Here is a 27661-nt window from a genome sequence, read left to right on the forward strand (position 1 = left end):
GCTTTGCTGCCCATCCTTCCCTAACTCCTTGGCCTCCAGGCTCAGGCTGCACACAGGTGGCCAAGCCTTCAGGGCTGGCAGCCTCTGTCTCTTCACCTGACCTGCCCAGGCTGCCAGGTGCTGTGCCTTGCTCTGTGAAATTGCTGCCCCGGCGAGGTGGCAGCTCTGTAGCCACCATGTCCCGTCCTGCAGACTCTGTCCTCTCCCCATGGGGCACTTTTGGGCTGCACCACAGGTTGCTGCCCCTCTGTGCCCCTGTGGGGCCTGTTTGCAGAGCAGGTGCTGGAGCAGCACAGCTTTCACCCTCTGTGCTGTTCACCTGCTCTGCTCCTCCAGCCAGTGACAGGAGCAGTGCTGTCCCCTTGGCTGTGCACAAGGACCTCTGAACAAGCCATGGGACTTCAGATAGACACCTCCAGCCACCAAGGAGGTGGCTCTAGGGGCTCCCCTGGGGCCAGGCTGGCTCTGTGTCTGTAGGAGACCTGTCACTGTGGTGCCCGGTAAGAAGGATGGATCCTGCTGTGGATGGGCCTCTTGCTGTGTTGCAGCGGATACAACCAGGCTATGGGCTGAGTGGAGGTCTGAAGAGTATCTGGTTTTATGCAAAGACTGGTTTCTGGCCATATTTACACCCTGTTTATGGACTTCATCATCTAGTCTTGACTTTTTTTCTAGGCTAAAGAAAGAAGACCCCTGTGTGTGTGTAGCTAAGAGCAGGCATGGTGAGCCATGGACACTGACAAAAACTGATCTGGCCCTGAGAACAACAGCCTACACTGATTTTAGCAAGATGTTTGTCACTGATCCTCAGGAAAGTCCAGCCACTTTTAGGTACTTAGGAGGATCTTCTGTTCTGGCAGCAGAAGACAGGCCAGGAGCCATTTGATACCCTCCTGAGCTGGGGGTGTGTGCTCTGAAGGGTGATGCTCTATAATCCTTGCAGTTTGTACTGCAGATGCACATGTCATTAGCAAACTCTCATTTGCTTCTTATCTCACTCTTTCTGGTGCCAGTAAGTAGCAAACTCTCTGACTGCAGAAGCATTGCTCTTATTTCACATTGGAGAAAATATAGGTAGGATCTGATCCTTGTAACAGCCTCCTGTGCCCCATGAACCTTGCTGAACAGATGCTTTGAGAATACCCTGCAGCCCACAGAATCTGGAAGTTAATTAGAAAGTGTAAAGAAGCCAAGTAGCTTTCAACAGCTACTGTCCTCGAGTTGATCAGTCTTTCTCGTGCTTCATCTTTCCTTGTCCTTTTGCTTTTTGCAGCTGGAGTGAGCCATTCTCCAGCAGCACCTGGGTTTGGAAGCAGCCATCCCCACTCTCTTAGACTGGCTGGAAAACACTTCCTTCTACTGCTAATATTTTCCTGTCCATCTTGCAGAGATGACCTATTCCAGTAGCAGCCCCCACTCACTAATTTAACTGGGTTTGTTCCTCAAGCTGTACCTTGGCACTACTGTTCCTCTCTGAGCCCTGATTTTCTCTCTCTGCTCCCACAGCCGCCCCCGCCTCCTGCCATCAAAATGCACTGCAGGATTTCAGCTGCCGACTAACTGCTGGGTCTGATTCTGAAACCAGAGAATTTGCTGTGTCCTCCTGCTCCTCCTTTTGTAACAGCCTGTTTTGCTTTCTGATTCCTCCCTCCCCACCTTAAATTGCAGTTTACGTCCTTGGTTGCTGCTTGTTTCAAAATTAAACCAAGAAACATAAATGCAGTGCAGCTGCCTGCATTGTCACCTGTGATTCTGCAGCCCAGGCAGCACCTACCGGTGTCCAAAGGAGCTTTAACACTGTGCTTCCTCTAATAAGTGCTATTGGCTGCTTTTTAAAGACATCTCTGTTTGCAGTTGTCTCTGTTTCACTGTTCCCTCTGGAGATCATCCTCTTCTCATTTGCCTTAAGATAAATCAGCAGAAGAGGTCGAATGGAGGATGTTAACTTCCCAGCAGTAGAAGCTTCTGTCTTGACAACAGTCAGGAACAGGCAGTAAGTTTCAGGAAGAAAAGCTTTAGGAGAATTGCCATTGGCTTCTTCCTCTGGTGTCAAAACTCCATGTGGCTTCACTCTCAACTTTCTTGTCTCTCTCTTGCTCCTTGTCTCACCTGAACAACTCTGAAAAAGCCCTTTTTTTACCCTGGAGGAGGCTGAGGACACCACCATGTTTTGCTTTCAAATGACACTTTCCCTTCATATGCTCCTCTTCTTCTGATTCCTGCCTCTCCTCTTTAGTGGCATCTTGTTTCCAAATAAAGCCAAAAAATGCTGTTCTCCTGCATATCTGCATTGTGTTCAGCACATCAGACCCAGTGGCTGAGTGTCCAGAGCACTTCAGAGGTGTCCTTGCTTTTCCTTGCCTTTCGTGACCATACTTGAAGAATCCCGTGGTGGTAGGTGTGGGACAAACAAAGTCCAAAATCTGTGACCAGAGGGAGACTGAGTTACCTCATTCAAATGTTGAAGAGGGGAACTTGTTGGTCTACGTTCATGGATGCCTGCCTGCTGCCTGTTCTCCTTCCAGAACCTGTGGGAATCCAAGTGTTCTTATTTTTTCAGCAGTAAATCTTTTTGGAAAAAAATGTGGCTGCTTCCATGCACCATGCCCAGTCCTGTACCATTTCATACAGAGCTGCCTGTTGCACTGGGCTCAGAGGAAGCCTCCTACTCTGTAGGAAGATGACAGACTGCAGGTCATTCCTGTGAAGGGTACTCCAGGCCTGGCAAAAAGCACTTCCTCAAAGTGCTGAGGGCTGAAAATACAGAAAAGCACCTCTAGAAGAGACTGTTGAGTTCAGAGGGAGCTGAGAAGGGAAGGTGGTGGTGGTGGTGGCTCAGTGGGTCCAGGAGAGGGGTAGACTATGGATTGCATCAGATGGCATCTTAACAGTTGGAAAAACTTTATGGCAGAGAGAAAAAAGAGGCTGGGAATGAAAGAGTTGTAGGATTTTTTTCCCCCAAAATTTGGTGAAGAACAGCAGAAAAGGTGCAGGTGAGCAGTGAGGGGCACGGTCTTTACTTTGAACTCATATATTACAGAGAGGGGTATCCAAAGGGAGAGGAAAATGTCTGCCTGTCAGGAAGGATGTAACACAGTAGATGGCTGTGGCTGCTGTGGGAGAATCAAATTGTTCTTAGCTGGAAACAAGAAGTTATTTGAGTCCCCAAAGTTATTTGAGTCCCCATCTGGCCCCAGAACACATAGGGCAGGGGCACAGTAGGATTAGATGTTTAGAAAGAGAGCCAGGAGGTACATAAATAGGCTTTATCACAGAAACAGCAGGCAAAGCTGAGAGGAAAGTAGTGGGGATGTGTAATGCTGTGCATGGCTTTGTCTGGGAAAGGAGAAGCTGTAGTTCATGACATGAAGGGCCAAAACTTTGGGCACCAGTTTAGTCCATCATCTGTTCCCAGCTGAAGAGGTTTGACTTTATAACCAGGGTGCTTTCCCCTTTCTTAAAACAGGAAAATGAAGCCACAGGTGCTGCGTGTCCCCTGCTGTTCTGTGTTTGTCCAAGCTGTGTTCCTCATTGGAGCATCACAGATCCTATCCTTTGTGTTGGTCTATTCAGGAGTCAAAGGACAGATGCAGAGTCAAAGCCCTGGTCCAGGTGTCCCTGGGGTGGAGGCTGGTGACAGGGCTGAGTCTGCAGGCTGTCACTCATAGCATTCCCTTCCTGGGGCTTGGTGACAGGTGATTACCTGATTGTGATCTTCCCCTTCCCCCACATGTGAAACAGGTCTAGCAAAAGAGAAGTAAAACACAAATATTAGTAGAAATAGGCTGGCTCTTGCATCCACCTTACATTAAAAGAATAAAAGCAAAGAATTAGGTAAGTCATCTCCTGCCATCTTCCTGTGACATCCTCAATAAACCCAGACTTAAACATCATTGTACTTGATAATGTGCCCTGGACTGCAGCAAATTGCAATGTGCCAAGGACTGTGACAGATCAAACACATCTCATTAAGTATGTGTTACTTTTTCTCTCACATTTGACAGTGCGTGGAGCTCTGCTCCTCTCAAAGATGAGGAGGCTGTGCTGCAGCATCGGAATAAACTGATTAGCCAGCTGGCAGGCCTTGCTGCAGGCAGGCAGTGGGGAAAGGGGCCTTGCCTGAGCTTCAGAAGCTGAGAAATGGCTGGCAGGAGGACACGATGTTTCCATCCCCCTATGCGGCCCAGCAGACGAGCTAAGGGAAGAGGGCAAAGCTGGGACTGGAAGGATCTCTGTGCTGGTGAGCTGCTGCTGCAAACCAGCATTTAGGGTGTGTGCCTTGATACTACCTTCTTAAAATGTGGGGGTTGAGGTTTGTATGAGGCTGTTAGAGGGCTGATTGACCTTTACACTCATGTAGATGCATACGTGTTAGAGCCCTTGCTGGGTTTGGGACGATCCAAGACATACCAGTAAATAGGTGCTTTCCAGCATATGGACCATAAAGGGCAAGGGCTGGAGATAAAACGGAGATTGATTCCTTAGTGCCCTCATGCATCTGTCTTTGACACTGAATCTGGTTATGCCCACTGCAGTACTGCCCATATATAAGCTCTTATTGGAAATAGCTCTAAACCCCTCTCAAATTTATAAGGGATCAGGATCTTATGCAATGTTTTTGAAGAGACAGCTATATTAGCCTGGAGGATGCTCTTCACTGACCCCTGACTGCTCTCCTCCTTGGTTTGTGCTCCCCTCGTTCTTGCTGCAGCCTCTATTACAGCGGTCGATGCTTTGCATGAGATTCATCTCTCTACATTCAGAGTCCATGGATATCTGCTGATGATTTCAAAGGAAATAGGATGGGCCCTTCAGGAAAGCAGATGGGGAAACAAAGACTGTTGTTGCCTTGGGCATTTAGAGAGCAAGTGGTGTATTACACTGTGAGATCTGATTTCCTTTCTTTGCTTGAATACAGAGGGAGGAAACATGTCTGTGTTAAAGAACTACTTGTTTTGCTGTGAACATTCATTAGAAGTTGTCTTTTCATACGCAAGCATGTTTCTTTGCCCGAGGGCCTGATATATCCAGAGGGTTCGCATTTAGGAAATCATTTCATTTACAGAAGTAAATGAGACACTTTGATAATGATGCTGTCTTGTGTGGGGTAAGTACCAGCAGAGCCAACCAATTCCTGTTCCTGCTTCCCCCTTGCCTCACTGGAAACTACATCAAAACAAGTGCTGTGGTGTTCCTTGGCTGCTGGGACAATTAGATGTTAGAGTCTACATGCGTGCTTTTATTTCCAGCTAGGTCATATTCCCTGGTAGTCCCTACTCCCCATGAGAAAACTCATGTCCTGATGCTGGTCCACAGGGAGATGACTGGAGAGAGACTAGGCATAAGGAGAGAGGGAATAGGTCCTGGTGCAAAGGGTGGATAGATAGATTTGGTGGTCCTATAAGGTAAAGGACATCAAAGGTGACAAGATCCTGCTCACCACTGAGTTGCTGACTGGGAGAGGTCCCTGGCTTGAGCTGCCTCCAGAGCTGTGCTTGGACTTTGCCTGGGAAACAGCAAGTTGAATTAGTCCAGAGCAGATCTGGGGGCAGTGGAAGTGTTAAGCAGTGTGGGTGATGCAGATTGCTGTCCCTGTTGTTCCCTGGAGATGGGGATGTCCCCTTAGGTGGCAAAGAAGGAATGATAGATGTGCCATTAAAAAAAACCCGGTGAACCACCAGGAAATTGAATCTGTAAGTTACTACTGAAGGAATCAAGCCCTGATTTCTTTGCAGTCTCAGATGCTGGGAATGGAAACAGAGATGCTGCTGCTTTGTTTCCAGTGTAGTTTCCAAATCCCAACATGGCAACGTGTATCCCTTGCTGATGCCAATCCCTCTTTCAGAGGCCAAGTTGTGCTTACTAATAATGCCACCAGTGAGATGTAGCTAAAATTAGGACTTCCCTGTCATGGTTCACCAGATTCCCTGCTCGTGTTAGGTCTGTGCTTTCTGTCAGGATTGACATGTGCATCCCTACTTCAGGAAACTCACTAGAGGAAGATTTTGAGAAGAATTTTTTTAGCTGTGACAGAGGGAGCTTTCTCTCTTTATGCTTTCATTTCTTCTTATAATCAAATGCCTGTAACAACATGAAAATGTTGTTGAAAAGAAGATTCAGTCTGGTCTGTGTGAATTTTGATTAGATTTAAAGTAACTAGCCAATAAAAGGACTTTGTGTATGGTACAAATTGCATCTTTTAACAAGCAACCACTAACATTGCTTCATTAAGATGATGCTAAACGTAATGCAGGATTTAGTAGAGACTGGAAAATGTCTTAATTGTGCCACTCTGGAGGCCCAGCCACATTCACCGTATCTCCTCCAACAGTGACTTTACTCTGTGTTTCCACCTCTGGGCTTTTTCCCACTGATATTTTCACTGCAGCACTGGACTTGTCTAATCTTAGAACTCCCTTGCCCAGACATGAAACACCTCATAAGTATGAGGCCCTTTTGCTCACCCTAGGGGCTTTGTTTCCTTGCCCTGTATTCTTTGAAAGGTTGGGCAAAGGTGGAGGATTGGTGCTGGTGCCTGTTTGTTAGTGAAGAGAGCCTGGGTCAAATAAGTGTCTGTGCATTGCTGCGTTGTCAGGCTGTGGTAGTGTAATGTGATGTCCAGGGGGACAAAGAAAACACTCCTACCAATGCCTTGAGGTAAGATAGTAGGTTGTCCATTCTTGTTCAGACTATTAATCTTATTAGCATTTCTCTCCTGCCATCTAAAACCAGAAGGAGACAGTTGTTGTATAAAGCACACAGGGAGAAGAAACTCCTTCTGCCTCCATTCCCTGCTTCAGCTCCAGCTCCTGTTCTCTTCCTCTGAGCTGCTGTTTTCAATTTAACAGGCCAGGTTTCAGCAATGATGGAGGTGCAGAGCACTTAGGGGCAGATGGGAAGGATGAGGAAGGGGGCTGTGGGCAGGGAAGGGTGAATTCAGGGATGAGTCCAGTAAAGGGGTAGTGCGGGTGGGTTCATCTGACCTGATCAGTGACCTTTCCTCTGTCTCTTCAGCACAGACATAACTTGGGGATAACACTTTGTGCTGACACTAAAGAAACCATTTTCTGGAGGATAATGGAACCTCAGGCTGACACAAGGAACACATCTATTGTGGTGACAGGTCCCCTCCCTCCCTCTTCCCAACAGCTTGTCCTGCAGTGGCTCTCTACATCCCATGCTCTCCTTTTCTTCTGTCCCACAGAGCCATGACAAGAGCTGTGTCTAAAGAAGGAGAGCCCAATGGGACCATTGCAGGTCCTGAAGAGACAAAAGTGGAGGAAATGGAAGAGAGAGGGCAGTGGCGTAGCAAAGTGGAGTTTGTGCTGTCTGTGGCGGGGGAGATCATTGGTCTGGGTAACGTGTGGAGGTTCCCATACCTCTGCTACAAGAACGGTGGTGGTAAGTTCACAGCACGCATGAGATGTTCTAGATCTGTAGCCATGACAAGAGATACGTGCATGCCTGAACCCATTTCTCCTATGCCTCATGTGCCCCAACATGCACTCCCTGATCTTCTCCTCCAGCAAGTTAGCTCCTGCCAAAACCAGGAGGAATAAAAACTGAGGGGTGAATTCAGCTCTCCAGTGGGTATTGTTTCTGAAAGCAGCAATCTCAAGTTTGGGTGCTGAATTAACTCTACTAACTCCTTAAGGCCCTTGGGTATCTCAAGAAATTGGTGGTCTTTGGAAACTATCAAATGCTGTGAATGGTCAGAAAGCCACCAGCAGCCTCCTCCTACACAATTCCCTTTTCCTACTCCCTGCGTCACCTCCACCTCTCTCAGGCCCTTCCTCACAGAGGAAAAGCTTAGATGTGCTGGTATCCTTGCCAAGGCCTGATACTCCTTAGAAGGACATTTCTCCCTTTTTCTCAGGAGCAGTTCCCCCAGCCATCAAACCACTACTAGGAAAACCCATCCCCAGGAAGGATTCATTCACCTTCTCCTTTGTCTCTTTGCATGGCTCTCCTTTTCCAGTAACACTGTAGTAAGATCATTACATGGTTAAAAATTAAACTTTCTTATCACAATAAAATGAAACGGAAGGGAATAATTGACTGTCACTAACTTTTCTTGGTGAATCAAAATCAACTTCGTAAAAGAAAAGGAGGAATAACAAATTACATGTCAAATACAGCAATAACTTCTCTTTTGTTCTTGTTCTCTAGAGACACCTTGAAATAACACTCTGGGTCTTGCTTGTTCCCCCCACTTTAAAATTCCTTTCTCTGCAAACTATGCCACAAAGGCCTTTTTTTGTCCAAGGTGCTATAAGCTTTCACCAATAGATGAGTGGTTCCACTGTAGTTTATCCCAGGACTTCCAAATTCCAAATCAAACGGGAGACAATACAATGACTCCTCTAAAACAAAGAGGGGCTGGGTAAGAAATAGTTAAAGAAAATGGAATTGAGTTTTTCTTAAACCTGGGATGGTTTTTAGCAGATCCTCCAGTCTCCTTTTCCAATGTTTTGATGGGAGGCACTGGAGGCACCAAAAGCAAGTCAGATCAGCATGGATTAGTAAACACTGGGGGTGACACTGATTGAACAGCTCATTGTGCAGGGATGCTTTTAGAGAGAAGTCATGGGTTTTGCATGGAAAATTTCTTCCTGAGCTCAGATGATATCTTTGCATAGTTTATGCCCATGGTATCCGGTTCAGTAGTCCTTGCAATTTGTATGCTAATTAGTGTAAGTGAAAAGGCTACTTTTGTTCACTTTAGATACCTATTGAATAACTTTTTTTTTTTTTTTAATTAAACTACCCCAGAATATCTAAAGCTGCAATTCAGAGGCCAACAAGGCTAGGCTTGGGAAAGATTAGGATGGGAGAGGCCTTCCCTCACAGCTCACATGCTGCCTTTGCAGAAGGTATGCCACTGCTGTACAAGGTACAATTCTCTCTCCAGGGCTCTAGGGAACCAGATGGCTGACAAACTTGTGTGGGACAAGGCACTGTCTGTCCTGTGACACTCAAAGATATTATCATAATTGGAAAAGTCCTTGAAATGGCAAAGAAGGCATTTTCCACCTATAATTGTTCCATCCCTGTCCCTCCTCCCCAAACTGGAGACTGCTGTCCTGTCACCTTTCTCCACCTTCAGATGTACTGAGATGGTTACAAAGCTGTAAGAGAGATGCCATAGAAACAATAGCACTAATTTGCTGTAAAGCAACCAACTGTAGCCTTACCTATGGCTGCACTATCAAATTTGATCTAATTGCTCAGCATCCTGAACTTGCTGTTGTCTCATAAGGAAAAGGAATCTGTTTCTGGGGGCCCCTCAGTACTCCAGTGGAGCAGCAAGTTGAGGAGGGGATCACAACTGGAGTTTCAGCTGGTAACTGCTCTGGGATGGTTAAAAGAGACAAGGAAATAGAGGTGTAACAAAGCCCTCATTGCTCAGAGACCACAATGGGTCAACCTCTGGGACAAATGGTATCAGAGGACAGAGTCTGGAATCTGCTGAAAGACTCATCTGTGTGCAGGATGATAAAGCTGTCTTGTAGATTTGGCAAACAGATAGATGTCTTGCAGCACCAAAAGCAGCAGCTGCCTCTAGTTCAGCACATGCAGATCCCTTTCCCTGCTCTGCAAACCTGGACTGACCCTCAGAACCAGCCTCCTTCCCTCTGGCCCCAGGTCTCCTGCAGCTATGCACAGCTGCATTTAGGGGAAAATTTGGATGTTCCTTGTTATTGTAACACTGTTGGTTTAAAAACAAGGGCAAGTGTTCCCAGTTGCTAATTGTCACAGGAAGGGATTTCAGTGCGGAAGCCTGTGCTGGCAGGAGAGGAGAGGGCCTGAGGGGGGGCAATGTCTGGGTTTGGCTGAGAAAGGGACCCTCATTGTGGTTGCAAGCAGTGGCAGCGAGAGCTACCCATGGCTAAAAGTTTACTGTGTGCAGTGGCAAGACCTTGACAGTTGTTTCAGCGAGGAAGGCAGTTGCCTTAGCTTGTTTGGAGCAGAGTGAAAGTGTGAAAACCTACACTCAAGATCAGGAGAAAGGCATTGAGGTGACAGAAGGAAGGTCAGCTGTGAAAATGACATCTCAGGACCAGTTCTGAGCAGAGCTGTGAATTTACTGGGTGTTTCGGTTTGGCAGCAGAACTGAAAAGAAGGAAAAGAGATTCAGAGAGCTAACAGCATTAAACTACTTTTTATAGGGCATTCAACTTGGATGTTTTTGTTTTTCTCTTTTCTGATGCTTTGCTTATGTTGGTCATTGTTTCTGGAAGAATCCTGCTTTTGCTCTCCTTCTTCTTCCATTTCCTCAAGGGTTAATCTGAGTTCTATTTCAGGCTGATTTCTCTTAAGACATTGCTCTACATTGTAATAAAAAATTGATTTTGAAGACAGAAGTTAACCTTCTTCATTTTGAAAATGCTGGAAAGATACTCTGTTGCCCTTCCCCTATTTCCATTCTTTTGGTGCAAACTGCTTTTCAAATTTGACATGAAATATATCTCAAGTAAATTTATATCCTGGCAAATTTATTACTTAGAATGTCACCAGCCTCCAGGTTTGTATCCTCTGGGCAAGTGGGAGTTTTGCTGTGACTCTCGTGAAAGGCAGAACAAATGTGGTTATGTGAAACAAGGACTTAGTTGGTTCACCCCACTCCCGCTCCAAACTGGAATGAGGTCAGAAGCATGAAGCAGGGAGAACTCCAGCACTGCCTTTTTTTTATCCCCTTATCTGGCTACTCTTTACCTCTAGGTTTTGGCCAAGAACAAATGCAGAAGTACTGCATTTGGCAGTAGACAGACCACCCTTGCAGCAGCAGAAGACAGACCATCCTTGTATTTTTTTCTGAAAAATGATGGCTTTGGAGACCTTGCCTCTTTAGCAGAGGTTGCACAGTTAATTCAGAGAAACATTTGTGTTTATCTAGCTGATTCCAGCTGTCATCCCAGGTACCTGGCAAGGAGTGGTGAGAATAAGGTTTTTGAAGAGGTTTCTGAGGGAGCATCTTACCTCTCTCTGCAGGAGCCTTCCTCATCCCTTACCTCATCTTCCTCTTCACGTGTGGGATCCCCCTGTTCTTCCTGGAGACGGCACTGGGGCAGTACACGAGCCAGGGAGGGGTCACTGCCTGGAGGAAGATCTGTCCCATCTTTGAAGGTCAGTCAAGTTACAGGATTTACTGGCAGCACTTTCTAACAATTAGTGACTCTCAGCCTTTTCCAGAAATGTTGTTATTATTATTCTTTTTTTTTTTCTTTCTCCTTTATTCTCCCTCCCTTTCTCTCTCCCAGCCTTGTTATCTCTCCTGGTGACTGCTGTTTGTGCAGGGGCAGTTCCCTGACCCCTCTGGAGGGGGTGTGTGGTGCTGACTGGGGGCTGTGCTGGTCCAGCTGAGCTCCAGTCTCTTCTTTGAGAAGCTCAGAGCCTGGGAGAGAGGAGAAATTGGATGGCCAGCTTGCAGGAGGAGGATGGAAGTGTCAATACATAAACACCTGCATGTAGTCCAGGACAAATAGTGAGAAGAGGACGAGGAAAGCTGGCTGGTTTATAGTGCTTTCCCTGCCCATTGCAGTGCCCAGGCTGCTGTGGCAGCTTTTGCAGGCTGGCATCATCCAAACTGGAGGGAATCACGTGTCATGTACTGGTCTGACAGCCCAGAGATGGCATGAGGTTTAGGTTAAGGCACAGATATAAGAACCATGACTTCTGGAGCCCTTGGGAAGGTTGTTTAATGGTGTTAATGTATTAATGAATCTGATTTCCTCAGTTCTGCTGTCCACAGGAGAGCTTATTACCCACCTTCTGCAGACAGGGAAACCTGTGCTCAGGCAGACTGCAGGCCTGGTTAGTTTGCTCGAGCACAGGAGTGCAGCCCTATTTGAAACTCCCTGGGGACTCCGGGACCTCCTGCACTGGAGACCTCTGGCACAGCCTGGAGGTGAACAGCAATGGCATCTCAAAGGGTACTGACAACCAGTTTTAAAGGAATGAGTTGGGCCTTTCTGGCCTGAGTATGGTTCTGATGTCTCAGCGAGCAATGGGCACAGTCAGCACAAGACCAGTGCTGTGCTCCCAGGTCTGTACCTTGGCCCCAGCACCTTACTTCATGTATGTTGGCTGCGAGAAAATTTTTTCCCTGAGTCTTCCCAGGAGTAAGAGATTCACCTCCATGTCTTTTTAAAGGCTAGAGTTGGTTTTCCTGAAGGAGAGGCACTGCAATGCAGTGGCACTGTAGTGGTCAAAACATTTTTTTCACATCAGCGTAGTTTTCTGGATGTTCCAATGTAGACCTGTCTAGACATACCAACAATGTGTCCTGTCTGCATACACAGTCTCAAAATCCTTTCTCTTTCCCTTGTGTAGGTCTTGTCCTATTGTCTAGTGAACCATGTTATTGGTGTTGCAAACCTGATGTGTTGGGAGTTGGTTGGCAGTCCCATCCTCACCTTCTTTGTTTTCCTTCACAGGAATTGGATACGCCACACAAATCATTGAGTGGTATCTGAATATTTACTACATTGTTATCTTGTCCTGGGCACTCTTCTACCTGTTCAGCTCCTTCAATTCAGTGCTACCGTGGGCTAGCTGCAATAACCCCTGGAACTCAGGTACACCTTCCCTTGATCAGCTTTTAGCTTCTTTCTGATGCCCAGAAATTATTTGGGATTTGTAGAAAATATTTTTTTTCTTTGGATAAGAAGCTCTTATGAGCTGCAATGTGATTTCACAAAAAAAATCTGCATTTTCTGGCAAGTGGGGGAGAGGTGGGTGGGAGAGTTTTCAAGCCAATCTCGAGTCCTCCTCATGTGGCAGGAGCTTTTTATTAGCTCTGGTACAACTATTTATCTTACAGTTCCCCTACTCAACTCCACTCCTTCAGAGTTACTGGGACAGTTGCTGCCAATGCCTGAAGAGTTTCCTCTGCACTCGCAGCTTTTGGCTAAATCAGGCCAAGCCTGCACTGGAGAATTTTGCCAGTACAGGTCCCCAAGTAAAGGAACCAGTAACACAAAACTATAAGGGCACTGTTTTCCTGGTTTAATCACATCCATACAGCCTCTATACCTTTACATTGGCCAGGGATCTCATCTCCTCATGCCCACAATTCATATAACTGCACCCAGCAGAGAAGACCTGGCTTTGGTTTTACTCAAGGCACTGGGAAGATGGGGTAGATGTGAAGTAATCCTCATGGACCTCAGGTCCTTGACAGGACATTTTTAATGTGTTGAACAGGTTGTTTTGCTTGGCAGCAGCTTGGTTCCCTCCCCTTTTCTCTTGGCAGATGATAGTTTCTGTGATGTGTTAAATTTTTCCACCCCATGGGCCATTCACTTACAGCTTCCTCTGCCCCTTCATCCCAGCAGAGGTAACCAGCCTTTTGAAGAGCTGATCCTATTCCTTCAGCTCCCCCAGCATGGTTTGTTTGTGAGGAAAGCCACAGATGTTATCTTAACAGACACAAGCTTCCCAGCCACATCTGGGCTTCCTTGTTTTTCCAGTGGATTGTCTTTTGCTGGTGAAATGCAAGATGAGGTGCATTTCTTGGATGCATGGCATCTCCTCTGGTTTTAGTAATTTCCTGCTGTGTAACAGAGTTGGGGATGGTAGAAGGGAACATCTGTGGTGTGTGTGAACATATGTATGCATGTGTGGACAGGGAATGGTACACGATGGGGGAAGAGAATGGGATTTTCTATCCTGGCTACTCACAGTGGCTATCCCTTGATAATCTATATTTTGCAGCCATCTGGATTCCATTTGGCAGGGAATTGTTCTCTCCTTCCCCTTTCCCTTTCCTGAAGCCCTCTAGCTACTGCTGGATTGGGATTCATAGCTGGGGAGAGCCAGAGTTTAATGAGATGCTTAATGAGATGCAAAAGTTTAATTAGATGCTCTGTAGCACAAGGTAAAGGATCTGTGTGCTGCCAGAGTGAGGGTTAGGGTACAGAGGGGAAGGAGCATCCCCCATGAAGGAGCCTTAGAGAATTTCTTTGGCTCATCAGCTTCCTTTTCTTTTGGTAGATCTCTGTGTGGACATTCTGAATAGATCCAGCCTGGACAACAGGACCTTGCCTGCGAACGCCACCTCCTCAATGATTGAGTTTTGGGAGTATGTGATCACTTTCCCTCTGTTCAGGCTCCTCTCTCAACCAAAGGCTGCAGCTCTAGGAGTATCTGGGTGGTGGGCTGTGCATCTCTGTAGGACCAAGTGAGGTGCCACATGTCAGACCTGAGCATGGGGAGCACGATGAGCTGCCAAGGAGATTGGCACAGAGCCCAGGGACGTGAGGACTGGGTACACCCCACGGTGTGCCTGCCTGAGGGTGCTCATGTGCACACCTGCACAGGCATGTTCTCTCTTTGGCACTGAGGTGCCTGGGTGAGTGTGGCCACCGAAAGAGTCACCAGAATCAGATGAAGAGTTGCTGGAAGCAGGGGATGCATGTGCTGGGTGTTGCAGGCTGCTGTTGGCAGGTGAGCATGAAGGGCCAGGGCAGACTGAACAGCCATCCACAGTGAAACAGAAAGGACCAAACTGCCTGTTCCCTTATTCTGACCACGTCTTGCTTGCTGCCTAAGGGAAGTGGTCAATCAGGGTGCTCAGGATCATCCCTGGAGAGTGGGGATCTGAGGTGCATTTGTGAGATGCCAGGGAGGAATTTGTGGAGGTTTGGTCACAGGGCTGGAGGCAATAAAGCATTGTCTGAGGGAGGGGTCTTGCAGCAGCCAGACAGTGTCCCAGAGAGAGGTTGAAACAGCTGCTGGTGCCACACTACCTCTCCACAGTCTACTGAGGAAGGTCTCGTAAAGAAGAGGGGTGACAGGGACTCAGCTTCAGCAGTTGGGATTTTTTGTTTGTTTGTTTGTTTGTTTTTGTCCTCCCCCCCATTTATGTGTCCTTAAGTGTCTCTGAGAGGGTTGAGTGTCCTTTGTCTGTTGCAGCCACCACAGGGCACACAGAAGATGATAAGCACCCACGGTTGCAGAAAGAGTCTGCACAGTGCTGGCTCCTCTCTCCTGCTCTGTTCTTTGCACACACTTCAGCAAGAGCTGAGACCCCTCTGATATGGTTGTTCAGGTTTTCTGCAGAGAGAGCAAGGGGACCGTGAGGGGACTGGTTTGAAGAAGGGTGTGCAGAGGAATTCTAAGTGTGGGGTTGGGCTTCTGGGGACTGCATGAGCTGCAGTGCTGAGCTCTCATGTGGCCCACCCTCACAAACGTGAATCTTCAAGGAAGGAGGCTGAAGGAAGGGCATGGGAATCATAAAGATCATTTATGCTTATATATAGGGTGTCTGCAGTATATAGGGAGGAAGAGTGATGGCCTGGTGTGTTGATGGCATTGGTGGCCTGCTTTGGGTTGAGTAGTCTGTGCTGGGCATCTGCCAGGGTGGGGGAGCAATGGGGAGCAGGTGTTGATTTTGTGCAGCTTGGGTCCAAAGGGCATGGCACCACGAGTTGGGAGAGTGGGAGAGTTTGGGCCAGCTACAAGACATGGTGGAGCAGCATCTGCAGAAATGAGGGAGAGGGGAGCCCTAGGCAGAGGTGGGGTGATTCACATGGCTGGGAGCCCTGGGCAGATGTGTTGTGGATAGTCTGCTAAGATTTTGGATGGGGTAATATGGGAAAGGTCTGTATGGGTGAGTTGGGTCTGGGGTGTTAATGCTTCTCTCCCTGTCCCTGGACACTGGCAGGAAGCGAGTCCTGGGGCTCACGGATGGTATTCACAAACTGGGCACTGTGCGCTGGGAGCTGGCTCTGTGTCTCCTGCTGGCGTGGATCATCTGCTACTTCTGCATCTGGAAAGGGGTCAAGTCCACAGGAAAAGTAGGAATGGAGATTATCCTCCCAGTCCATAAGCCTCCTTGTACCCATCTTACATTTCTTCCCCAATCTCTTTTCCCTCTTCATGAAGTAGAGGCAGGAGACACAGTACCAAAGTTAAACCTAAAACTTGGTGAGGCCATACTGATTTACAGCAGTGGTGTTTGACCCCTAAAAGGAAGAATAAAAGAGTAGCTCCAACAGGAAGAGGAGAACAGGGAAAGAACTGAGGGGAGCCTTGAGTCGCTTTTTCCCTTGCAGACACCCACAGTGGCTGATGGATACTCCCCAGGTGTCCTTGGGAATCCTCTGCTCGCCAGTGTGTTGTCCTGGTGTAGCTTGCTGGTGTTTTTAACAAAATCATCTGCAGTGGCAAACTTCCCATCCCTGGCAGTAATTAAACACTTGAGCAAAACAGACAAGCTGCTGCCTGTAACCAGATCAGTGAATAGATAATGAATCTCTCCTGCTTCTTTATCCTGCAAAATACTTGCAGTGAGAGAAGTGTCTTTGTACTCTCCTTTTTCTTCTCCCTGCCTGTGTATTTTTTGGCTCTGAAGGTCACTTTCTGCATTTTGCTTGTGAGGCAGGAGCCAGAGCTCCCTGCCCATGTTGATCCTGTAGAGCAGGTGGACTGGTTTTCCTTCTGGAGTGAATGAGTGTGTGATGCCTTGGGCTGGGTGTTAAGGACACTGCCATGGCCTTGACTTACTCAGGACCACTTTCCTCCCTGGAGCCACAATGAGATGGGTGGGTTATTAATGATGGTTGAGTCTTGTGGGTATCCAGCGGATGTCCCAATGGCAAAGGGAGGGGGATCAATTTCTGCAACAGATTTCTTCCTTCAGGTCACTATCTCTACCATTGGCAGGGGTTTCCTGGAGCACTGGACACCTGTATTTCAGTGCAAAATCCCTTCTGCTACCTGAAAACTGCACTGGACACCCATTTCAGCAGAGCAAGACAATAGCTTGCTCTGCTCACTAGATTTTTCCCACTTTCTGCGGGTAACTGGCTCTTGCTGGTGCTGACCTGTTGTCCACCATTTCTCAAGGAGGGAGAGCCAGACTCCACTTCTATGGGGAGAGGGAATGCTCTGCATTTTAAACCTTAAACCCCTGATGCCCCCTGGTTTGCCATCTTCACAAGAGACATCATGCTGATCTTGGGAGATTGAATCTTGAGAGGGTGTTTGATCTGCATGGAAGTGTAATTAAGTCACCCCAGGTTCCCTTCAGCTCTCAGCTTTCTCCACTGAGTCTCTCCTTCACTCGGTGCTGCCCTGGTGCACAAAATTTCCCTGCAAAAGGAGAAAACTAAAGTTCAGTCAGGCTGGTTGGGCCAACAGGGTTTGGCAAGACCAGGCCAGAAAGTGAGAGAAAACAGTGGGTGCACACAGTAGCTGGAATGGTCTTCCTGAAACTACAGAAGATTTTTCCATCACAAGTTTTAGGGCACAGGGCTTACTTTTTACCAGCCAGATGTTATGGACGTGGTACAACAACACAGGGTGGGGTTTTCTGTCCCAAAATACACTACAGGTCAAACAGGTCAGTTGTCTTCTCTGCAGGTAGTAATTTTGAGTATTACAGGGGCACTGTCAAAACATTCAATTGCTTCCTTCTCTTTCTTCACTGACAAGGTATTAGGATATGCAGTAGAGAAGACCCAAGAATTCTGAGTAGGTGCATAACTCTGTTCAACAGCTGCAGATTAAACAAGGGGTTGTGCATGCCTGAGAGACTGTTCTAAGTCAGATAACCCTGCCAGACTCTTATGTTTCTGCTTCTGTTATTTAAGGAATCCAAACTCAAAGAAACAATAGTGACATCAGGAAAATAATTTCAAAAAGTCCATGAAAACTAATTTTCTTTAGAAGTCTTTTTCTTTTATTTTTGCCCAATTTTGTGCTCTTTCCATGTTTCCTTTCCTCATGCATTCAGCAGATGTGTATAAAGGCTCACCAGAAGTTATTTCTGAAGGTAGATTTTAATACTTGTGCTCAAAGTGTTTGCATTCCCATTCAATCAAGGAACAGCAAAAGTACCACGTACTGTCACTTATTCAACCAATTATCACTAAGCACAAAAAAAATTTCATTTCAGGCCTCTCACTATGAATCCACAGAGTAAACAAGCCTTCACATTACTTGGATAAATTTTAGTAATGAATAAATGTTAGGAAGTTGCAACTTGCTCACAAATATTTTACAAATAGAACACAAAGAATATGTTACCTTAGGCAATGGATTAGTGATGATTAATTCTCCTGTAATATTTATTTACATCACATACAAGAAGAACTGAAAAGAAAGTATTACAGAAGTAACGGTCTACATTTTCTTTAAAGGCTTTGAGGTGCCCCCATTTTTTAACTGTGAGCTCAGAGGCATTGAAGGGATGAGACTGATGCATGAGCACTCCTGGAAATGAGACTCCTCAGAGGTGTCTCAAATGGGGCAGCAAGAGTTCCTATTTAATTTGGAAAACTCTTGCTGGGCATAGGACCATTTTAATAATTCCTCATTAAAACTCAAGTGACAGGAAGAGATCTGGTTTTTTTCTGCAGCCCTAGAAAGATGAAGAGAACAGCTGGAGAGCAGGGAAATTACACTGACTGGGAAGAGAAAACAAAGCAGAGCAACCAGTGGCAGAGTCTTGGATGAGGAACAAAATGTAGATTAACTAAATCACCAGTGACACATAACCTTGATTAATTTCTTTCCCACCCCTCTCCTATGCAAGCAGTAGCAGCTATAGCCAACAGCAGAGCCCAGGGACCTTTGCTGGGGTGGGGGCCTGCAGACGAGATGAGATGAGGTAGTGCCTGCACTGCCTCCCTGCTGACCCTCTCTCCTCTTGTTTCCCTGTGCCTGCAGGTCGTTTACTTCACTGCCACCTTCCCATACGTGATGCTCATCATTCTGTTGGTGCGAGGAGTCATGCTGCCAGGTGCTGCCGAGGGGATCATCTTCTACCTGAAGCCAGACATTTCCAGGCTGGCAGACCCGCAGGTGGGTGGGGTGTCAGGCAAATGCTGACCATGAGAATGTTTTCAGTGCCCTGGCCGTTGGATCTGATGCTGACTGACCATCTAGCTGTCTTCTCTGAAAGGAGACCAAAGAACCAGAATCCTTAAAATTGCTGAGAGGGGTCTAGTCCCCCTGCACAGCACAGCCTTTTTGCTCATGATCTGCAGCATATGGGCATATTAGATCATTTCCACTCATGGGCTCAGCAAAACCAGAAGAGTGTATCAAATATTCAGCATGTAACAGATGGTTTTCCTAACTGTTAAATGCAAATAACTAAGGAATGGTGGGGATATAATCTACCATTTTTCATTTTTTTCTGGCCTGGTTAGCACTTTGTTTGGGTCCAACAGGGCCCTCCCAAGAAGTGTGGAGTCCCTCTGCTTGCAGAGACTGAAGGCATGTAACATGGGCTGTGCCCCAGCTGGGCAATAAGTTCCCTTCACCTGTCCTGGGGGCTGGCCCCACCTGCCTGAGTCAGGGCCTGGCCAAAGGGTCAATCTCTGCCACCACTCACTGGAGCTCATGGAAACCTTCCCCACCCTGGGAAGAAGGATGTTGTGTACCCAGAGATGAAAAATAGGGTCAGAGATGACAAAAAGGGCAGAGGGTGCAGACAAACCCAGGACCTGCAAGGTAGCCCAAATTAGCAAGATGTGGGCAGCACCCTTGGGGGCTGCACAGGGTCCCCCGTGGAGGATCTCCCTGGGGTGTCTGCTCCCACACCTTTCTGCAGCAGTAGGTTGCTTCTCTTCCCCATGAGGGCTCAGCAATGCCCACGGAGGTGTTAATGCTGACCCCCTCCCAGAAGAGCATTTAAATGACACTTGCTGCTAATTATTCCACTGCTGAATCATTTCGTGGAGGCAGCCAAGCAACAGGCTTAGCCCACAGTCTCAGTTGACCTTACGTGTCTTCCCAGATGCCCAAAGCCCCAGCTGCTTCCTAATCAGCTGCCAAACCCACTGTTGTCCCCCCCCCAATTGCTTTCAGATGCATCTGTGTGTTGTCAATAGAAAATCTGTGGTGCACTGAAAGCAGAAAGCCAACTGAATGTAAATGGCATTTTGATATCAAAATAAATAACAGTGGGGTGACTGGGGCTGAGTGTGTTTTATTCTCGGTCAGAGCTTATTCCCTGGAAACCTCCCTATCTTTCACAGCCTAACTAAAGCTGACATGGTCTTTCCAGGCTGCTGCAACCCAGCATAGGAGTAAGATCCTGCTACTGAGTTTTGGCAGAATGTGGGGCTTTGGTTAAAGTGGGATGTGTGTCCGTGCCTGAAGGGCTGCCGTGTATTTACCTTTCCATGAGAAATCTGTGTGAATTTAGGCAGCAGTGCCTGGGCTAGGATTCTTTGAAGGCTACAAAATTTCATCCATCTGCCTGGATGTTTGCAGCTGGGGGCTGCTTGGAGGAAAAAGAAGGTGAGCAAGGAACCTGGAGAAGATCAGAAAGGTGGGCTGTTTCCCTGCCTTCCTGCTAATTCACAGCTCAGGGCTTTCCCTGGGAGGGCCTGAGAGCAGAGCTGCAGCTCGGCTCACAGTTCAGCTCCTCTGCAGAGGAGAGGGCTGGGGCAGTGGTGAAGCCCACTCAGCTTTTCCCAGGCAATGCCAGAGCAAGGGGGAACCTGCGTGTGTGACAGCCCACTGGCCTGGAATCTCTCAGCTTGGCAATTTTCTGCCCTTCACCCTGCACTGTGGCCTCAGGTATGCTGGAAACTAGATTAGGGAGCAGAGAAGGGAGTACACTGACTGTTGATCACAGTCTTGTTTGGTGTGACTCACAAGTGGCTCTGCAAACCCTGGGATACATAGGGACCACAGACTCCAACAGTGTCAGCTTCTGCTGGAGCCATGCCATCAGGGGTGCCATCTCCACCCTGAATGCAGGATGGAAAAGTGATGTCACCTTGAGTGGGATGTGAAAATACGGTCCTCTCAGGAGACTTTTCCTAGAGGATTTCCAGTCCTATAGCTCATTTTTCCCAGATAGGAATCCCAGTTTCTACATTCACTGATCCCCTCTCTGTCTCACAGGGTTTTTTCTCCATGATTGGAGGGGTTGTTGTTGGCAGGGCACAGCCTTTTAGTTTTGTTGTTGTCAGGTCTGGAGACCACTGACCTTTTCTGTTCCAGGTCTGGATGGATGCAGGCACTCAAATCCTCTTCTCTTATGCCATCTGCCAGGGATGCCTGACAGCTCTGGGCAGCTACAACAAATACACCAACAACTGTTACAGGTAAGAGGAGCCTAAACTTCTTGTATCCTTCTGGAAATTTGGTAAGAGACAAACAGCACAGAGCTGCATCAGAGGCAGCTGGGGGAGACCTTGGGTCACACTGCTTTGACTGTGAGCTGCTCAGAGCACAGGGGCTGTGGAGGACAGCACAGGGATGGAGAGTGGCTGAGGGAACAGAGGAACTCCAGAAAATGGCTTTAGTTGTGCTCTCCTGCACGAGTCAGGTTGGAAATGGGAGATTTGGAGGAGGGGGAGGAATGAAAATAGAGAAGTGTCTCCAGCCACTGTATAGACACCACAGTCTATTTTGACAGGGTGTGTGGGCAGGGGTGGCACAGCCAAGTTTGACTTCACTTGCTAGGCAGGGGAGGTGGTACAAAGAGGAAGGCAGGTGCTTTACTGTCATCAGAGTAATGTACTGCCAGTGGCCTTTTGACCCTATCAAGGAGATTAATCAAGTCTGTCTGGCCTTCTCTATGCCCTTGGATTACAGATCTATTTTATCCATGGCCTGACATGGGGCTCAGTGGAGCCATAAGGAGCACTTCTGACACCTTCTACAGAGCCCTGAGAAGCAGGGGCTTTGTTCTTCCTTCATGTATTGCTCCAGCACAGACAGGAAAATGGAATTGTACTTGGGAGACTTCAATCATCTCTCCTTCTGTTCTCCAGTAGGTGCTGCCAGGCTGTTGGTCGGGCAGTTAATACTTTCCTCTGGCTCTCCTGGAATGTATGTGTCACCAATGCAGCAGTGCACTGATGCCTTCCTCTAATTCCTTTGGTGCTTTGCACTGGCATCTTAGCTCTGGGTGGTCCAAATGTGCTGGGTGTCCACACTGCCCCATAGCAGCTGATGCTGTGGGTCAGCTCTGGCAGCTGCCCAGGCAGGATCCTGGGGTGTGGGGCTTCCAGCCCAACCAGCTCAGACTGGTGGCCCATTTTTGCAGGGAACAAGTGCACAAAAGTTTCAGGAAAAGGAGCACAGCACATTTCAGCCTCCATATGAATATAGTTAATAAAGACAGTGTAGACACAACCTTTGTCAGGTGAGGATTAGGTTTAGCCCATGAACCCTTGTTTACCAGAACTGCTGAACCTGTATGTGTTCATGCTTTCAGATGCTCCTCTTTCTTGCCTGTGTTTACTTTTGCAACCTCTTCCCTCTTCTAATTTGCTCTTTTCCCCAGTTTCTCTATTGTTTTTCTTATTCTCTTGACTCTTGTCAGCTTTTTTGTTGCCATGTCCCTGTGTATATCATTGTGTCATCCTATTCACAAGCCACTGGTGGTGCCTCATTCTCTGTGCCACGTGCAGTGAGGCACAAGGTAGGTAGGTTGATATTTGGCTTTGTCTTGAGCTTTTTACTTCTGAGGGAGTTCAAAACCAACATTGTTGTTTCTTGGTTTATGCTGCCTGACTAGGGAAGCTGAGTACAGACACGATCCCAAGTGGAACCATTCTGCAGCGGGAAACACTGATTTCTCTCTGGTCTCCTCCCTGCAGGGACTGCATCATGCTCTGCTTCCTGAACAGTGCCACCAGCTTTGTTGCTGGCTTTGCCATTTTCTCAGTGCTGGGCTTCATGGCTCGAGAGCAGGGCATACCCATTGCAGAAGTTGCTGAATCAGGTAGGTTCTTCTGAGACTTCAGAGCCAAGGGAAAACAAAGAGCCTGAAGGGAAGGGCCCTTTTCTGAAGTGAAGCCCAAGATGTTATCTACATCTTCTATCGCTATGGGAGTCTGCAGAAAGGTCTGCAGGACCAGTGCTCCATGACACAACTTTCAGCCCTGTGTGGGCAAGAAGCCATGGTGATACAAACTTTGAAGAAATATGTGAGCTTACTCTGTGCTGCAGGGCAGTGGTGGCAGGTGATGGTGTGAGTGGCACACGTGGTCATCCTGTGGTCTGTTGGCAGGTCCTGGCCTGGCTTTCATAGCCTATCCAACAGCAGTAACAATGATGCCTGTGTCTCAGCTCTGGTCCTGCCTCTTCTTCCTCATGCTGATCTTCTTGGGACTGGACAGCCAGGTACAGCAAACACCCCATCTCATCTAACACCCAGATGCCTGTCCCCACCCTGAGCAATCCCCAATGTCATTGTAAAGTATAAGGTGGGTTTGTGCCTTGCTGGTACCTTCCATATGTTCTCTACCTTGTACACAGCGCTATCACATTGAGGGAGCTCAGAGCCAGGGCCAGTGGCAGGCCAGTGGTAACATGTGCTGGCATCTCTGTTTAGTGTCCTTCTCCCTGTGTGTACTTGAGGATGTCCCAGCTACATCCCTTCCCATCTTTTTGCTGGCACTGACTCTGTGCACACAACAGAGGGAGGCCTGGCACAGAACAGGGCAGTCTGGGAGCAGGAATGGGGCTGTTTTCTCCCAGCTGCATCCCAGCAGAGCAACCCCTGTGTTCTCTTCTCACTGATGTGCCCATCTCTTACCATCTCACCCCCCTGTTACGCCAGGAGCAAACCTCTGCAGAGCACCCTGCAGAGCACAGTGTGCAACCCTGGCATACTGGGATGAGGGATGCAGGGGGTGTCTTGGCATGTTTGCCAGGCAGGGTGCTCTGCTCAAGCTCTGCTCTGCAGCACCTCAGCCCCTCCACCTGGAGAATCAGGCCTTATTCCTCTGTTTCTGACGGCCCTTGGTGGAAGCAAGACATGAAAAGGCAAAATGAAAAAACAAGGATTTGGTTGGTGGGAGGCAAAAAAGGACGGTGAGAGGAAGTGTGTGCTTGGGGAAGGAGAGGCACTGATTTTTCTGACCTGTTTTCTTCTGCAGTTTGTCTGTGTGGAAAGCATGGTGACAGCTATTATTGACATGTTCCCAGGAGTGTTTCGGAAGAAGGGGCGTCGGGAGCTGCTGATCCTGGCCATTGCAGTCATATGCTACCTGCTGGGCTTACTGCTGGTCACTGAGGTAAGAAAGGAGTAGCTGGGTTATACAGCTAAGCACCAAAACCCCTGCTACACAGCTCTGGAAGTCTGGGCAGAGACAGCAAGCTTGTCTTTGGTGCTGTTAATTATCCTTAATTTCTAATGCATTAGCTGGTGTCTCTCACAGCTAGTGCTGCTTTGACCCTGTGTGATGCTGGTGCACTCTCTGCACAACTGAGCCTTCCAGAGAGATGGTCCCACAGCCCAGAGAGGCTGCTTGACACACAGCTTTGTGCAAATAGAATCATAGAATCAGCCGGGTTGGAAGGGACCGCTGAGATCATCAAGTCCAACCTTTGATCCAGTACCACTGTGGTTACTAGACCATGGCACTACAGGTGCCACATCCAGTCTTATATTAAAAAGCTCCAGGGACAGAGAATCCACTACTTCTCTGGGCAGCCCATTCCAATGCCTGATTACCCTCTCTGTAAAGAATTTCTTCCTAATATCCAACCTAAACCTCCCCTGGCAGAGCTTAAGACCATGCCCTCTTACTGATAGCTGCCTGGGAGAAGAGACCAACCCCACTTGGCTACAACCTCCTTTCAGGGAGTTGTAGAGAGTGATGAGGTCTCCCCTAGGACTCCTCTTCTCCAGGCTGAACAACCCCAGCTCCCTCAGCCTCTCCTTATAGGACTTGTGTTCAAGTCCCTTCCCCAGCCTTGTTGCTCTCCTCTGGACCTGCTCCAGGACCTCAATATCCTTCCTGGACTGAGAGGCCCAGAACTGGACACAGTACTCCAGGTGAGGCCTCACCAGCGCTGAGTACAGGGGAAGAATCACTTCCCTGTACCTGTTGGCCACACTGTTCCTGATCCAGGCCAGGATGCCATTGGCCTTCTTGGCCACCTGGGCACACTGCTGGCTCATGTTCAGCTTCCTGTCAATCCAAACTCCCAGCTCCCTCTCTGCCTGGCTGCTCTCCAGCCACTCTGTCCCCAGCCTGTGGGGCTGCAGGGAGTTGTTGTGGCCAAAGTGCAGGACCTGGCACTTGGCCTTAAACCTCATCCCGTTGCAATCAGCCCAACTCTCCAGCCTGTCCAGGTCCCTCTGCAGAGCCCTCCTGCCTTCCAGCAGATCGACACTCCCCCCCAACTTAGTGTCATCTGCAAATTTGCTGGTGGTGGACTCAATCCTTTCATCTAAATCATCGATAAAGATATGAAACAGGACTGGGCCCAACACTGATCCCTTCGGGGGCGGGGGAAGCTCACCCGAGAGTGCTGGGAGGTGGCTGTGCCCTTCCTGCTTGCCCTGCCTGTACGAACTGCCTCGCTACAAAAGTGCCACGTCAAAAAGTGCCACATCCCTGTTCGCCACACTCCGGGTGGCTGGCGCTCCCAGCAGTTGTTTAAATCCCTCGTCCATGTGCTGGGTTCCACCCCCTAGTCAGCTTATTGGCCTCCCAGGAGACCTGCCACACCTGATCGCTGAAACAAGCTGAGCTGTTTGAAAACAAGCTCTTCTAAGGGCGGTGATCGTTTGCTGGCTTCTTTCCACACAAAGCAGAGCAGCAGGAGGGGAGCCTGGGAGTAATGGCTGCACCTTAACCCTGCCTGAGCCCGTGGGAAGTCTGATCCCTGGGACCAGAAGGAGCAGAGCTGTGTCAGTATGTGCACGTTGTTCACACTGCTCTGCAGCTGATAGTCAAGCATCTCATCCTGCACAGTGGTGTGCTGTGCTGTGCTCTGTGTGCATACCACATGCTTGGGTGGGGGTCTTAGCACTCCTCCATGCTGCCTCCATGCAGTGTCAGCTAATTCCTGCTAAACTACTTAGGCAGTGATGAATGATCCTCCAACAGGATCCTGGCTAAGGAGCTGCAGAAGGCAGCTCCCACTGCAATTGATTTGAATGAAACTGCGTGTCTAGAGCTGTTCAGCATTATTTGAAAGCATCTGCTTGAATTGGAGGAGCTTTCTCTCCGAGAAATCACATGAAAATCATCCAGTGGCCTGTAGAGGTAGCTGATGGCAACTCCTCAGGGCTCAGCTCAAAGGCAGAGGCAGGAGGGCAGCCCCATGTCTCTGCCACTGCAGAGCTTGGACCTTGAGCAGTATGTAAAGTTGGACAAAGATAAAATGAGGTATCTGAATGTCCTGGTGCTCAAGATCTTAGGTTTTTGGGTGCAAAGTTCTGCGCTGCTGCATGGTATTTTGAGATGATGCTGGAAACTTGCTAACTGATTTAAAATGAACAAACAAATTGGCTTCTGCTCCTATGAACTGAGAAGCCAGTCTAACCAAGCAGGATCATAAAACGGGCATGAAATACTCTTCCTACCACCAGGCCTGACTGTCTTTTTGGGACAGCGTGGGGGCAGCCCCAAGAGAAGGCTCTCCTCCCACCTGCTCTAGACTCAGTGTTTCTGCTGCTATTCTTCTGTTTGCCTCACTCATTTTTCCCTGACATGGAATAGTCTTATCATGGCTCTGTCTTTTCTACCTCTTCAACAGGGTGGCATGTACATCTTCCAGCTCTTTGACTACTATGCTGCCAGTGGCACATGCCTGCTCTTCCTGTCTGTTTTTGAAGTCATCTGTATAGGATGGGTGTATGGTAAGTGGAGGACAAAAATCTATGTTGCTCTTTCTCAAGGCAAGAATGGGGAGTTGAGAAGTGGGAATGGATAGAAAAGATCCTCAGGGGGCAAAAATAATGCTGTAATTACCCTCTTTCTTGTCTGGTTTTCACTGTGTTTCCTTGCAACATTTCTTAATTGCTCCACATTTAGAATAGGAATGTTTTTTCCTTCTCTGTAGGTGACTCCTGTTGAACTACCTTGCTGTTTTTCCCATCTGCCCTTTGAATTAGAAAATCAGCTATAGTGGATTGTTTGCTGTTGTTTGGTGTTTGTCCCTGCCAACTTACACTGTGCATTTAGTTTAGTCAGTTAATTGAACGCAAAATGCAGAATGCAGACCTGCTGTGTGTCACTTCTCTGATGATATACTCATCCTGTTTGCACAGGCTGTGATGGCAATCCCAAAAGAAATAGGAGAGCCTGCTTTGGCTCTCAGTGAGGTCTGTAACTAAACTACTCAGGAGCAGGATTAAACTGAGCCCAGTGAACTATGAGGAAGAAATCAACTGCTTGTTAGTATGTGCAGTAAGAAGAGTATACTCTGATATCCTACAGGAGGTCTCTTCCTGGGTGCTCAGTTCGTCTCTTTGAAGCTTGTGTCGAGGCTGATGGTTTTTGGGCAAAGAACCTAGTTGTGTGTGATACAGGGAAGCTGCTCTCTCTCCTTAGCTTTGTGGAGCTACGTGATCTTGGTACTTGTATGACTGTGCAAAGCTATAGTAGATGCCAGCTTAGACCAGATGTTAAACATCCCACTGTCACACATCTGCTAGTTCCAACTACTTCAAGCAGCACTGCCACCCTAACCTAAGGAAAAGACTGCAAGCACAACATCATGTTGTGTCTCAATGGCCAGGAGTGGATGATCATGGAGGAATTCAATAGAAGAAAAATTAGGAATTATACTTTCTGTAAATGTTCTTCCAACTTTTAAAAACTTATAGAACCATAGAATGGTTTGGGTTGGAAGGTCATCTAGTCCACCCTCCCTGCCACTTTCCACTGGACCAGGTTGCTCAAAGGCCTGTCCAACGTGGCCTTGAACATTTGCAATGATAGGG

At 47.9% G+C, this 27661-nt stretch overlaps 1 protein-coding gene across 7 annotated transcripts in view; it reads left to right on the plus strand.

Annotated features, from left to right (window-relative positions):
• Positions 1–27661, plus strand: part of SLC6A12 (solute carrier family 6 member 12) — a 41417-nt gene that overhangs the window by 1980 nt on the left and 11776 nt on the right. For 2 of the 7 annotated variants that reach the window (XM_027659817.1, XM_027659825.1), the window contains exons 3-14: positions 676–831; positions 7205–7401; positions 10993–11127; positions 12438–12578; positions 13996–14083; positions 15668–15800; positions 18676–18810; positions 20968–21071; positions 22575–22699; positions 22988–23100; positions 23859–23996; positions 26473–26575. In XM_027659817.1, the coding sequence (XP_027515618.1) occupies positions 791–831; positions 7205–7401; positions 10993–11127; positions 12438–12578; positions 13996–14083; positions 15668–15800; positions 18676–18810; positions 20968–21071; positions 22575–22699; positions 22988–23100; positions 23859–23996; positions 26473–26575 (1453 nt within the window). In that variant the 5' untranslated portion in view covers positions 676–790. Of the gene's footprint in view, positions 1–675; positions 921–7014; positions 7117–7204; positions 7402–10992; positions 11128–12437; positions 12579–13995; positions 14084–15667; positions 15801–18675; positions 18811–20967; positions 21072–22574; positions 22700–22987; positions 23101–23858; positions 23997–26472; positions 26576–27661 lie in introns of those variants that run through there. The other 5 variants (XM_027659843.1, XM_027659834.1, XM_027659850.1 and 2 more) reach the window with 4 other exon arrangements.

The sequence above is a fragment of the Corapipo altera genome, unplaced genomic scaffold (genome assembly GCF_003945725.1).
Source record: "Corapipo altera isolate COAL_440 unplaced genomic scaffold, ASM394572v1 1, whole genome shotgun sequence".
Lineage (NCBI taxonomy): Eukaryota > Metazoa > Chordata > Aves > Passeriformes > Pipridae > Corapipo > Corapipo altera.